General features: G+C 36.7%; 1 protein-coding gene across 4 annotated transcripts in view; it reads left to right on the forward strand.

Moving 5' to 3' along the window:
• The window catches only part of BTRC (beta-transducin repeat containing E3 ubiquitin protein ligase), a 173,583-nt gene that overhangs the window by 46,091 nt on the left and 112,255 nt on the right, over positions 1-15,237 (forward strand). For 2 of the 4 annotated variants that reach the window (XM_019636437.1, XM_019636438.1), the window contains exon 2: positions 11,735-11,842. The exons of the other annotated variants lie outside the window; for them this stretch is intronic. In XM_019636437.1, coding sequence (XP_019491982.1) covers positions 11,735-11,842 — 108 coding nt within the window. The remainder of the gene's footprint in view (positions 1-11,734; positions 11,843-15,237) is intronic. 4 annotated transcript variants of the gene reach the window in all.

Below are 15,237 nucleotides of genomic sequence, written 5' to 3' on the forward strand. Positions count from 1 at the left end.
TCTTTGTCTCCGAAGGTAATTCCAACACCTGTGTTAGTTAAGTATTGGCATCTGCTGATGTGAATTGAGATTTGCCCTCTCCCCCACCCCTTTTTGTATGTCAAGTAATATTTGGGCTGTATCCTGGACATTTTTAATATTGCAGGACTGAGTTTTGCTTAAATTGTAGTGAAAATGTCGATGTTTTTGTTTTATCAGCCTCTCAACCCAGTGGAGGTCAGCCTACAAGTTCAAATAGCCTGCTGTGGGGTTGTGGTTTCAATGTCTGTTGTATTTTTAAAGCTTTTGTAGTGCTATTGAAATCGGCTCCATGTGTATGCCACTGCCAGTGGCCAGTCTGGGATCTAGATGTCTCATTAGGTACTTTTGTTTTAGTGGTTGCTCTAGAGAGTACAGTATGCATTTAAAAATATTTATTGAGGTGAAATTTACATAACACAAAATTAACCATTTTAAAGTGAATGATTTAGTGGCATTTAGTACATTCACAGTTTTGTATAATCACCAACTCTTATCTAGCTACAAAATATTTCCGTCACTCCAAATAAAACTTATTTTTCCTTAAACAATTTCCCTCCAGTCTCCCCTCCTTTCAGGCCCTGGCAATCATCAATCTGCATTCACCTATTCTAGATATTTTGTATATAAATAGAATCATACAATATGTTACCTTTTGTGTATAGCTTCTTCCACTTAGTATGTTTTTGAGGTTCAACCATGCTGTAGCTTGTATCAGTACTTCATTAATTTTTATGGCTGAAAAATATTTTATTGTATGTATATACCACAGTTTGTTTATTTATTCATTTGTTGGTGAACATTTAGGCTGTTTCTACCTTTTGGTTGTTGTGAATAAGGCTGCTGTGAATGTGTGTAAATATATTTGTTTGAGTACCTGTTTTCAGTTCTTTTGGGAATATACCCAGGAGTGGAGTTGTTAGAAGTGGTCACATGGTAAACTCTATGTTTAACTTTTTGAGGAACTGCCAAGCTGTTTTCTATAATTGCTGAACCTTTTTATATTTCCACTAGGAATGTATGAGGGTTCCATTTTCTCCACATCCTTACCACAACTTATTTTCTGTTTTGATTTGCTCTTTTGAATTGTAGCTTCAAAAGCTTTTGAGACTGGATAGGACTTGGATGATGAAGCTCCTTTCAGTCTGTCTGGCTCTCCGGGCATACTTCTCTCCTGATATACCTGGTGGATCTGGTATTTCTTTTTAAATTGCTTTCCTAGTGGGTGTGAAGGGCACCTCCTTGTGCTTTTGATTTTCATTTCCTGAATAACTAATGAAATTGAGCACCCTTTTTACATGCTTGTTGTTCATTTGTGTGTCTTCTTTGGAGAATCGTTTATTCAAGTTTTATCCTCTTTTTTTTTTTTTTTTTTTTTTTTTANACAGGTATTAATGGTCACTTTCCCACAGCTCATAATCATGATGGTATTGGTATCTTTTGCTTGGGGGGGATCTGTAAAAAAATCAGTCACTAATGGTAGACAGTCTCTAGATTTCAGCAGGTATCAGGGTCTTTTTTTTTTTTTTTAAAGTGTTGTTTGTTTTTGTGTGATGAAAGTCCCTATCAAAATAACTTTTCTCTTAAAAGATTTTAAAATTGGGTATCATGTTATTTAAATAAATTCTTATATAAACTCTATTATTTACTTTCTTCATGGGGAAATCCAGTGTCCTTAAGAATACAATCCTAAAGTAAAGTTGTTACATATTGGAGAAAGGCAGAATGATTGTGTTGTTATGGCAACTCAAAGGGGGAAAATGAAAACACAGATAAACCGCATCCTGTTGTCATAGCAACCATAGTTGTGAAAATGATTAAAGCTGGTCTAGAAAGGATGTATTGCAGCTTTAGTCCATTGAAAGTAAATAGTGTAAGAAAAGACAGGGAGAATTGGTTTTAGACAAAAGTTAAATCCCTCTGGTGCCACAAGTTGCTAGTACCGCTGCATATAGACAGATCTCTGTCCTTTCTAATTATATTTCAACTCAGTTTTATTGCCTCAGATCATAATGATGGTATGAAGGAAAGATGAATGTAATAACTACATGAAAAGCTTGTGAATACAGATTTTTTTGGTAGCAAATTTAGAAATAAATTGAAGTTACAAAATTTTGTTACTGAAAATGGCTTTAAAAGAACAGTAGAATGTTTTTCCTTTTTTCCTCTCTTCCCTGCTGCCCCCCATTTCTCACCCAGTGCTTTATTGTCATTCTTTCCATAACCTCTTTCTGTATCATTTTAGTCTTAAGTGTTGAACTGCAGCTTAAACACCTAATGTCATGGCAGTTTGTGAAAGCATCAAGTGCAGCATTATGATTGCAGATGAGCAGATGGATTTGATGATAAATGATAAGCATCCAGTAGGTGTGAAGAAATTTATTTTAGCTGTATCATTTAAACTTTCTCTGTAATCAAGCCTTCTTAGGTGTACTTTTAAATGCCATTATTTTGTTCCCAACTTCTCCTTGCCCACCATAGCAAAATATTTCATCGCAGTGGAGTGGAGACATGTTAGGAATAAACCTGATGAAAGCCGTGCTCTTTGTTCAGCATCTGGCTGCTTGCACAGGTTTTTGTGGTAATGGAATCGGCAGCTCTGTATTAGAGTATTGATCTGCTGCTTGGTAGGTACTGTGGAAAAGAAGTATGTGAGTAACAATGTATGAAAGTGGTTTAAGAGCAGCTTATGTTACAAATGAGGTCCAGGAAGATGGAGTTCTGCAAGACTACACACATGCTATAAATATCCATAAAACTGAGGGGTTTACCTAAAAACTGTGGTGTTGAAATTCCCACATTTTCTTCCACATTTAATTACAAATAGCTGATCACTACCAGAGCACGAGTGCACTAATGCCATCACCCTTTTNTTTTAAGCTGAGCCATCCTGCCACCTTTTGGCAGCTCAGCGGCTGCTCAGCTCGGGCCGGGAATCGAACTGCTGTTGCTCAGAGCTCAAGCTCTTGAGCGAGCTCTTAACCAACTGAGCCACTCGGCCGGCCCTTATTCATCTTTTATAGTTATCTTTTTCTGCATGAAATTAGTCCGATAACAATTACCACATCATAACGAAAGCAAAATCCCAGTATATGTTTTCATTAATTAATTTTTCATATTATTTTTAAACATTCCCAAGCTTACAAAAAAGTTGCAAGTAAAATGCAGATAACGTTTTTCCATAAATCATTTGAGACTAAGTTGCTCCATGATGTCTCATCACTCTTGAATTCTTTGATGTGTATTTCTTAGAAACAAGCACAAACTCCTACATAACCCAATAACAGCCATCAAAATAAGGAAATTAATATTGATACGTGACCGCCAACTAATACATAGACCCCATTCAAGTTTTTCTAGCAATCCCCATAAATGACTTTTATAGCAAAAGGACCTAGTCCAGAATCACATGTTGCATTTAATTGTCATGTTTCATTAGTCCCCTTCAGTCTGGGACATTTCTTCAGCCTTTCTTTGACTTTCATGACATTGACATTTTTGAGGATTATAGGCCAGTGATTTTGTAGATGGTTTTTCAGTTTTGGTTTTTCTGATGTATCTTTGGCAGGAATATGACAGAGGTGATGCTGTGTTCTTTGTATTGCATTCTGTCAGGCACCATGTGATTTTAATTTCATTATTGGTGATATTAATGTTGATCACTTGATTAAGATGTTAGCCAGGTTTTTCCACTTTAAAGTTACTGTTTTCTCCTTTGTAATAAGTATTATGTGGGGAAATATTTTGAGACTATTTAAGCATCATATTCCTCAGAAAAAAACTTTCAGTTTATTCTTTATATCACTAATAGAGTCATGGTTTTCTATTTTATTCAGTGGCTTATTGTGTGTTATCTTTTGCTGCATACCAAAATACCACAAATTTAGTGGCTTATAACAACATACAAAACATATTTGTTATCTCAGTGCCTTTGGGTCAGGAGTCTGGGCATGGCTAGGAGTCTGAGTCTGCTTCAAGTTCTCTCACAAGGCTGTCTGTAATCTAGGTGCTGGCTAGGGCTGAGGTCTCATTTGAAGGTTTGACTGGGTAAAGATCCACTTCCAAGTTTACGTGATTTTTTGCAGAATTCCTTTCCCTCAAGGGCTGTTGTTGGACTGAGAGCCTTGATTCCTAGCTGGCTGTTGGTTGGAGACTACCCTTACTTCCTCGCCACATGGACATCTCTCGTATGACTGCTTGCTTCATAAAAGCATGCAAGACAAGGCAACAGAGTCTCTTAGCAAGATGGAAGTCATAATCTCATAGAAGCCAGGTACTAGGGTATTCCACACTCAAGGAGATGGGATTGCACAAGGGTCATGAATACCAGGAGCTGGGGATCACTAAGGGGACATGTTAGAGTTTGCCTGCCACAATTATAATCCATTATTTATTTTTTTATTTTGATGTTCAGTTTGTCCTAAATTTAGCCTGTGAGAGCCTTTCACGTTGACCCATGTGTCCTCTTGCCATGTCTGCAGCATTCTTTGAGTACCTCAAGAAGATAGTCTAAGCTCATCTTCAATTTTCCCTGCCTAAGCCCTGGAATCAGCCATTGTTCTAAGGAACTCTGGTACTTTTGCTGAAGAGTGATATTAGAATCATGAAATGTACTCATTGCTATTATGAGGTTGCTGTTACTGGGTCCTCTCATTGATAGAAGTGTATTTGGGTATATGTGTGTCTATCATTTACCTAGAGATTTGTCTCTATGTATACTGTCAACTTTGAGTTCACAACACCTTCAGTCCTAGTTCAGCAGCATAGTATTCGTTCCAGTAGTCTTCTTTCTGTATTTCTAAGTCTTCTTTGATATAATAAACTTTGTTCTTACTATCCTCAATATTTGATCTCTGCCCCCTTATTTAATCAGTCTTCCTATATCACTCATCTCCTGTTGCTGACACAGCTCTTTTCATTTCCCGCCTCACTCTGCATGGATGCCCTCCTCACCCTTTTGGGATCTATATGCACTAGGCTGCCCCTTCCACCCTCAGTGCGGGGCCACCGCCTCTTCCTCCTGCTCGCCCCACTGGGTCTGAAACTCAGTGTTGGGCCACTGTCCCTCCATTCCACACTCAGTGAATGTCTTCTGCCCACTTAGGGAACCCTCACTGCTCTGACCTCCTGCACTGCTCTGCCCCATGACATGGACTCCCTCCCTCATCATTCTGCCCATGGCCACTCTAGTCCCCGATGTGGGGGCCTTCCTCACTCCACCAGGGCTGTAGCATTCCATGCCAGGCCACCCTCCCATGCAGAGTTTTTCCCTTACTCTGCTTGGGCTCTGAAACTATGGCAGGCCTCTTCCCCTCAGGGACACCTTTCTCACACCACTTAAACTCCTAAAGCTGGCATTGGGCCACTGTGGCCACGTTTGCCACTCACCTTGATGCCTACTTAGCCTTTACCCAAAGGCTGTTGAACTGAATTGTACAGGTAGGGAAGGAGATGAGGGAAGAGGAATCAAATTTTATTTTTAAAAACCAAAACCTCACTAGTATTTTTACAGCAAATGCCTTTATCCTGGTGGATTACAATTTATACAGAAGTCAGTGATTTCCACATCTTTGTAATCCTTACAGGTATATACCCAAGCTTTTATGCCATATTCTTACCCGCATACTAGAGGTTTATTATTACAGCAAATTCATGATTTCTGAGCTTGTCTAACCCCTTCTCCCCCAGTAGTTTTCAATTTACCTGTGTCTGCTAACGTCACCACTGTTCTTCAAGGCGTCCCAAGTTTCAACCTTGGAATTATTTCTGACTTATCCTCTTTCTTTCCTTACAGTCAGTCATTAACAGGCCTTTTGATGTACGTTTGCCTTCGCCATGGCCATTACTTTGATGATTACAACAGCCCCTTGGGTGGGACTCCTGTTCTCTAGTTTCTGTAGTCGGCCCAGTGTCCCTTACCACTTTTGCTTCCATGTTTCTTAATAAATGAGGTGACTCCATGTCTGACTTTCAAGTGCCATTTTTGTGTGACACTATCCTAGGTAGTTGTCTAGTTTTGAATCCTATATTTATTGCTTGCTAGGTACCCATGAACTTTTGGTAATTTATTTAACCACTCTGGATCTTATTTACCTTACTAGATTATTCTACAGGTGGGTAAAATAATGAATTGTGAAAGCTTCATCTAACACACGGACCTTCCAGCCTAGTAAGATTGGTTACAGGAAAGGAACCAATGTTATTTTATCAGTATTCTATTTCAAAAGCAAAAAAGGCTTCCTTTCCTCTTTTCAGTATTAGCTTTCACAGATCTCTTACCATTAAGTACACATTTATTGAGTATCTACTATCACCAGATACTGGAGATTTTTTTTCAAAAAAAGGTAAGAGATGACTCATATCTCTGAGGAATATAGTCTGATAGAGGAGGCAAATACACAATTGATTTACAGTAACATGTGCTACACAATAAATTTAAGCCCTGTGTCTGAAATTTTTTAAAAATTAGAAATTTTAACTAAACTTATGTAGCAGCTATTATCTAATACAATTTAACATGTTATAGTGTTTTTCCTTGTAGTTACTATTTGTGTTAGTTCATTTATCTCCCTAAAATAAAGTGTAAACTACTTGAGAACAGATCTTTATACTGAGTCTGCATTTTGGGAGACGAACACATTGGGGTCTTATTTTTGCCATCGCCATTTAGTCACTAACTTTTCTAAACTTGAGTTTCCTCTCCTATTAAAGTGAAAATAGTAATAGTTCTTTGACAGAGTTGTAATGATTAAATGAAATAATGTATTTAGAGGATCTAGCACAATACCTGTCAAACAATTTATGCCTGATCAATTTTGGTTCTCCTCTCCTTGTACTCTACCTGTGACCATTCTGGTAATGCACAATAAATATTTGATTGATGGATAGATTTATTGATTCCATGGTCTACAGATCATAATGTCTTCCCAGAACATTTTGAAATGCAAATGGCATTCATGGAAGCCTGCTCTTGGTAGTAATGTCACTTTACGTTTTTTTCTTTTGCACTTGAGGTTTTTAGATCTCTTATTTTAAGTTTACCACAACCTTGTGCAATGAGGGTGGGCAGATATGATTATCCTGTGTGATAGGGGTGAGTTTCATTTTTAAAGTAAGCAATCACTGAATTCATATAGGTAGAGTCTGAATGTGTTACACGGCCTATGGAATACTGTAGTTTTCTTGGCCTGAATTTTTTACTTGATATAGTAGTGAAAAGGGAATTCTTCTATTCCATGGCTTAAGGGATACATAGATACATAAACTCTCAATGCAGCAATCTTTTTATTGTTGATTATTATAGCTTCTATTACTCCAAGAAGTTGACCAACAGGGACCTGAGTTGAGGAGATTTTGTCATTCAGCTTTCATATAGTAAATGCTGAGGCCAGCCCTTTGCCTGCAGGGCCCTTCATCAGTGAAGAGGAACTGTGACTTTTCTCCAGGCAGCCAAGTATAGGGGGTGGAGTCATGGTTTTTAGAGCTCTCTGTGAAAATGAATTTGTGCTGTTGAACCTGATGGGTACTAGATACTATATTCTCCTTGAAGCACTGGAGGCCTTTTGTTGAACATTTCAATCTCTTTTTCTGATTCTTTCAAGTAGTAGAATACAAGTTCCATCATTTAAAAAAATGCTGTGTATGCATTTTAAAAGCTGGTAAACTCATTCAATTGGGTAACAAATTTCAGTTGTAATAAATTATTATGGTCTTCAACTTTCTTTGATTTTGCAAAGGAGAGTTAATTGGGGTGATGGTAAGTGGGAAATGAGCTGAAGAAACAAGTATATGCTATGTATGGCTGGATTTCTGTGGTTTGCAGGTACATGTATGATCCAAACTTTGTTGTAGCTTTTGAGATTGCATAGGAGAAACACTGAAGGACTTTGCAAGTTCTTTAACGGTTAGTTGAAGTTAAATATTCAAACGTGAGACTGTAGTTGATGGATTGCAGTTTAGCTTTTTTTAATTAAAAATATTTTTTTAAGTACAGAAAGAAAGCCTTGGGAATTTAAATATGATTTACAAGGAGAAGCAAACTTTTGCAGCCCAAACTTTAAGTAGAAAACTGTGTGTGTGTTTTTGGGTATTGTAAAGGGGATTGTTTATTAAATGTTGAAGGACAGATAAAGTCTTCCATCTTTGTCAGAAACTGACCCATCAGGAAGGCCCCGAGTATATAGAATACATAAGATTAGTAATCAAAATGACACTCCTTTCCACATTTACTTACTGTCCAAATTTCCTTTGGTTTTCCCCTTCATTTAGAAAATGCTTCTAAATGTGAAGATAGAAGGGAAAATTGGTAGAAGTTATAGACTATCCCATTAATTTTGTAATTATATATAATTTCCTCAATGTTTTTAAGTGGCATTTACCAGTATGGGTAAGATTAATTGTTACAATACAAACCAATTTGAAAATTGGTTTTTAAATTGAGCTATAATATATAAAATCTTATGGTAATGTGCAGATCTGACTATATTCAAGTGCAGATTTCATACCCACACCAATTGTCTTGTAATAATCGGAAATGCATCCTCTGTGTGGTGTTTGCAAGTTAATGCTATTTTAGAAATCACACCAGTATATCTAGTGGCTTTCCTGTGTGCATGTGGCTCATTATTGATTATAATTTTCTTTTGGAATTTTAGTTTAAGGGGATGGGGTAAGCCTTTTCAAATTATTAGTTGTTAGGAGCTTTGATGGAAGATAGGAATGAGTGAATGAGCAAGTGCATTAGAATGAATTACAGTAAGGAAAGTCAGATAATAATTAAGCAAGTACATACTGCAAAAGTAACATGGGATCTAATATAAAATGAAGGAGACAAACATTCAAAAGAGGAATGCCTTAAAAACTTACCAAGGGACATTCACAAATACAAATAAATATGCCTATTTGAATTAAAAAGGAGATCATTCAGGTGGCTTCAGTATGGCTAAAAGTGTTTGAGCCATCTTCCTCTTGAGAAGGGAAAGGGGAGAAATGACAAACTTTCTTCCAGTGCCTACTCCATTTTCTTCCACTATTTCCTTTTTCCTCTGCTGTATTTTCATTCTCCCTTTTTGTTTTCTCTTACTTCTTCCTCTCCCACTTTTCTCAAATTCAGTCCTTCCTTCAGAATGAGACTTTCTTCTACCCAGAATACACGGAACCAATTGCTTAGTAATGTACAGGTTCTCTCATTAACAATGAGATAAACTCATTAACAAGAAGTTTCTTTTATGTTAAGGATTTTTAATATAGAAGAATTTAAGGTTGAGGATCCTCACTAAAATGTAAAAGATTTTTGTCTCTTGTTCATTGTTCTATCCCTAGTTCCTAGAACAGTTCCTGGTACAGGGAAAATGCTCAATAAATACTTGTTGAAAAACATGACTCAAACATTAGACTTAGAAATTTTAAACATCATGTACTTACAAAAACTATTTTAGTGAAGACCAGATGCTTCCAGTGTAGAGTAGTGATATGAGTAGAATAGTGGTTCTCACTGGGAAAGAAACTTTTTTTTTAATCCTGCTCTTCCTTATTCTCTTTTCCCTGCTGCCTTCTCATAATATGAGAATCTCTGCTACTGAGAACCACTGGATGAGACTGAAATTTGTATAAATAGTTCTAAGACGATACAGAGATAAATGGTAGATGTACATTTGCAATGTGAAAGGGAGAAGGAAATTACAAGTCAAAGGTATGTGGGTAAAATGGGTATTTGAAAAAAATATCAAGGTAGTTAATTAGAGTGCTAGGCTATTTGGAAGGACAGAGAAGGTGAGTTAATGTAGGCAGTGGGGAAAGGTCAGATTAATACAGTACTTGGATTTCATGCAATAGATATAGGGAGCTCTTATGCATTATTGAATATGGTGACATGCTAAAGTGAACACAAGTATTCTATTTAGCTGCTGTTTGTAACATGGATTGTAGCTTGAGGTGAAGAAACACTGGAAACAGTGAACCAGGTTAGGAGATTGTGTAGGAGTTCAAAGCGATCTAGCTGTTTTGGTTAGTATGTTATCCAGTGATGCCTTTAGCAGATACCCTTTTTTGAAGTCTGCTGTCTCCACTTTATGACCTAGAGATGGATGGAGGCAGGAAAAAGAGTTCCACACTAAAAAGCAATAGGCCAAGATTCTAGTTCCTACTTCTCTGCTTTTCTAAATTCATGATCATGGAGAAATACTTAATTTATCCGGGGCATCAATCACCTTAACTATAAAATGAGCAAATAATGATCTGAAAGCAGGGGTCTACACCAGATCATTTTCTGGAATCCTTTGCAGGATACTAACCTTATGTCAGTAATAGATAGTGTGAAAAATGAATACCATATTTTGTTTCCTAATATTCTTTTTATTGTATTAATTTTTTATTAGTTTCAGGTGTACAGAACAATGTACTATTTAGACATTTCACCCCTCACAGTGATAACCCCTCTCCCCCAATCTTGCCCCTCTGACATCGTATAAAGCTGTTAAAATTCCATTGACTTTATTCCCTATGCTGCACTCCATACCTAACATTAATTCTTATAACTAAAGTGTTTTAAAAAGAAAAAAAAAGCCCCATAGTGATATTTAATATTTCCAAACTTATAATTTAAAATTCAGTATTATGTGCATTGACTGCAATATTTTAAGATATGTATTCCAGTTTTGATGTGCGCTGTGTTCAGGTGTTTCATTTTCTTAAGTATTATTAGACCTGTAATAGCACCCATGTTGATGGACAAAACTTCAGCCTGGGATACTTTTAGAGAAACTTGAAGACTATAAAAATTCTTCTAAAAGATAAAGTGTTTTAGAAAGCTATAGGAACAATAACACTAATATTGTTTAATTAGTATTTCTAGAAATCATAATTTCTACCTTTTTACACTCCTACAGAATACTATATATATATATATATATATATATATATATATTCACATTCACACATGCTTTTTTGTTTAGAAGGTTTTAATACCAGCAGCTTATTCGTTTCTTTTTTCCTTTTTCTCTTTCTCTCTCTTTTTTTTGATCTCCCCTTCTTTGTTGCTGTTTTCCCTTCTGTTTGGGTTGTTTCTTGGCCCCCCCCCCCCAAATCCCTCTGGAAAGATGAAGAGGCAGCTGCTAAGGTAACTACGCATTTTGGTTAATGAATAGCAGACTAACAAGGATACATAAAACATATGCAAACTATGTGCAAAGTTTATTGCTGTCAGAGCTGTAGGGGTAGAATACTTTTTCTTTTCTTTCTCCCCACCTTGTAAAAAAACATTAGCTTTCCTGTGGTATTTTGTTTTCTAATTTACCATTCCTAATATTGAAATGCTAAAATGAACTATTTCTTTTTCTGCTTAGTCTGCACAATATTTCATCCTGTGGTGAATTTATGGGAGATGAGTTGAGGTGCATGGAGGAAAGGAATTGATTAATTGAATTAAGAAGTGGCTTTCCTTTAGACTCATACATAGAACAGGGACAAAAAATTTTTACTAAATATTTGGGGGTTTTGGTCTGTAACCCCCCTCCCCTTGCTTTGTGTCCACTAGTGCCCCCTTTTGAGTCTCTCTGGGGTTAGAACTAGTAAGTAGTATGTATGTTTCTTGAAGATGTTTCTATCATAAAGGCCAGCTACAACTGGAATATTACATTAAGCTAAGCCTTGAAAATTCCTGTAACCTGTACCATCCTGTCTCATACTGTCCCATCTCATAGTTGTCCTCTCTCTGCAGTGCTCTATGCCCAGGTCTCTGTGGCTGGGCTGCTCCAGCCTGGCGGACAGCATGCCTTCGCTGCGATGCCTGTATAACCCAGGGACTGGCGCACTCACAGCTTTCCAGGTACTTTCTCTGTCTCTGTGGGTTATTTGTGGGCCTCAGTGTGTGTGTCTAATTCATTAGTGTGTCCCTCCTTCTTTTCCATTCTTTACTTATGTTCACTTTTTCTCCTTCATATTATTGCCTGTATTTCATGTCACTCAGTCCTCCTTTAATGATTAATTTTTGATGTAGATCCAGACTGATCCACTCTTGAGACATTTTTATTGTCATGATTGGTTTGCCAAAATTAACATAGCACAACTTGACTGTTGGTTTTTATATCTAGTAGAAGTATGATAGTGAATTTTAAAGTAATCTAACAAATAGCATTCAATATATAATGTTTGCTCTGGACCTACATAAAGACAATTAAGGTAATTAATTACTTACAGCTAGTTGCCTGAATACCTTCTTATGTTTTCTTATGATTACTAAAAATATATATGTATATGCAGAGGGTGTCAAAAAAATGAATACAAATTTTAAGACAGGAAAAACTATTAAAATTGTAACACTCAATATATACTGATAACAAAAGATGAATGCAAGTCACGTTTGACTTCTGCAATTACAAGAGGTGCTCAAAGTGGTTACGATCAGCATCCAGACACTTCTGATTACGGCAAACTACTGCGTGAGCAACGTTGACCAAAGTGTCCACTTGTATACATTTTTTGGCACCTCCGGTATATGTGTTTATATGTATATACATATATACAGATGGTACCTGAAAAATGTATACACATTTTAAGAAAGGAAAAAAACTATTAAAATTACGCTGATGGTAACCACTTTGAGCACCTCTTGTAATTGCAGACTTTTGTTATCGGTATGTATTGAGTGTTACAATTTTAATACAGTTTTTTCCTTTCTTAAAATGTGTATACATTTTTTTGGCACCCTCTGTATATAGTTATAAGAACAGTGTTTATTTACATATTGATGAACAGGTCTAGTTTCAAGGTGGAAAGGCCTTTAAGACCTTTCAGTACAGTATTCTGCTTGAGGCAATCCAGCTGGTCTTGCATGGACCAACAGATTCTAGTTCCCTTCAGCCTTTCTTAGAGGCCATTAAGGACAGTTCCAGGATGCGAGAGAAAACTAGAGAGGAAGAGATGGAAAATTTGTAAAAGAAAATGTAAGAAAGAGCTTTGTGCCCGTTGTTTACAGATTAGGGTACCATATATGATGATTTTCTTGGCAGCAGTGTTACCTATCCACCTCAGGTATTTGGAATTTGTGTTCAGCATTTGATGGTAATATACAACAAATTAGTTTTAAAATTTGTTTTTAATCTATGTAACTTGTATTTTATTTAGAAGACTTTCAAAGACAAGCTGTAAGCAAGCATCAGAATGCTTATGACTAAGTCTTAGTTGAAAGAGGGGAACTTAAGTATTATTCCACATTCCTGAATAGTGCTAACAATTTTATTTTAGTGATGATAATGCTGGATATTTCTAGATGTCCTTTGCAAAATATAATAAACTTCTTCGCTTCTCTTATGAGATACAATATAGCAAAGTGCATAGGCTTTAAAATTAGTTACATCAGTGCTTACATACTGCCTGTCATCAGTGGTGTGATCTTGAGCAAGGCATTTTACTCTAACCCTCATGTTTCTCATCTGTAAATGGAGAGTATAATAAGGACATGAAGTAAAGGGTTGCTGTTTTTATCATCTTCATCTTCATCATCATTAGCATTATTGCTGTTATTGTTAGAGAATATTGATACCCTGAGAGTATCAATTTATTTCAAATATCTTATATTTTTTACTGTATTATATTGATAAAGTTTCTACTCTAGGGACTTATAGTCTAGCCTATTGGTTTTCAACCTTTTTTTGGTTGCAGTGAGTTTAGCCAAACTGCAGAGTCTGAGAGAATAGTCCCTGCAAGACTGCCCTCACTTCAGACACCAGCTGTAAGTTTAGGAGCCCCTATGGCCATCCTCAGGTTTGATAATTCACAAGAACTCACTGAGAGCTATTATACTTATGGTTTATTACAGGAAGAGGATACAGATTAAAATTAGCCAAAAGAAGAGACACACAGGTTAGAATCTGAAGGGGTCCCAATGTAGAACTTCCTGTCATCCTCTCCCCATGGGGCTGTGGATGGTATTACTGCTTTCAGGCCACAGTATGTGACAATACATAGGGTATAGCCAACCACAGAAACTCACCCAAGCCCAGAGTTTTTATTGAGGCTCCATTAAAACTGCCCACATACTGACCTCAGTTTCTAGCCCCTCCTGTAGGTCACGCTAATGCTTTTAGTCTCAGTTTCCTCTCAGGATTGGAACTGATAAAGTGTGGCAGAAAGCCCCCATTACGAATCACTTTTCTCCAGTGGCCAAAGGCCCCAGGCAAACAAAGACACTCCTGTTAGGTAAGAAATCCCAGGGCCCTAGATACCACCTCCCAGTAGCCAAGGGCAAAGGCCAGCACTCTCTTTCCGCAAGGTTAATTTTTCACTACACAGGTGTCATGGACACTTTTGAGGATCTGATGAGAAAGAACTACTGATCTTGGGAAAATGCACATGACACACAGAAAAATTTTTATTTGATAGTTTTATACATATGATTATAAAATGTATATTCTTTTGTGAAATGAAAGAGCTATTAAATCACATAATCCCAAAAGTATAATCTCCCAAACTGGTAAATTCTATGAGAGAAATATGCAGGGAGCCATAAAAATATATAAAAGATGAACCTGATCTAACCTGAAGGTGGGGGTAAGGAAGATCAGGTAATCAATGTTTGAGGTAAGATCAGAACAATGAGATCTGAACTAGGCAAAAGGGAGGAGTGGGGAACACTTCAGGCCTAAGGAAGAGGCTGTGCAAAGGTCCTGTGGACAGGTGGGGCTTGGTGCGTTTAAGGACTCTACTGAAAAAAGATTATTGTATCAGAGAATGAAGAGAATGGATTTAGGAAAGACGGGGGAAGTTGATCACACAGGATTTGTGGGTCATTGAAAGGAGTTTAGTCTTGATGCAAAGAAGAGCAGCAAGCTGTTGAAAGGATTCCAACACAAGTTTGACCTATTAGATATGCATTTAGATGCTTTACTCTAGCTGTAATAAGGCTAATTTCAGTAACTGAAGAGAGATGGTAGCAGTTTCATTTGGACTCAGGATTTCTTTGCATTCTTAAAAATTATTGAGGACCCAAAGTGCTTTTGTTTATCTGGGTTATATCTGTTGATATTTACTATATTCAAAATTACAACTGAGAAAAGGTTTAAATATTAATTTATTAATTCACTTAAAATAATAAACCCATTACATGTTCATGCAAATAAAATATTTTTTATGAAAAATAACTTCTTAAAACAAAAAATTAAGACTGGCATTGTATTACATTTTTAGAAATTTCTTTAATGTCTTGATTAATAAAAGACAGCT

The sequence above is a fragment of the Hipposideros armiger genome, unplaced genomic scaffold, assembly GCF_001890085.2.
Source record: "Hipposideros armiger isolate ML-2016 unplaced genomic scaffold, ASM189008v1 scaffold_28, whole genome shotgun sequence".
Taxonomy (NCBI): domain Eukaryota; kingdom Metazoa; phylum Chordata; class Mammalia; order Chiroptera; family Hipposideridae; genus Hipposideros; species Hipposideros armiger.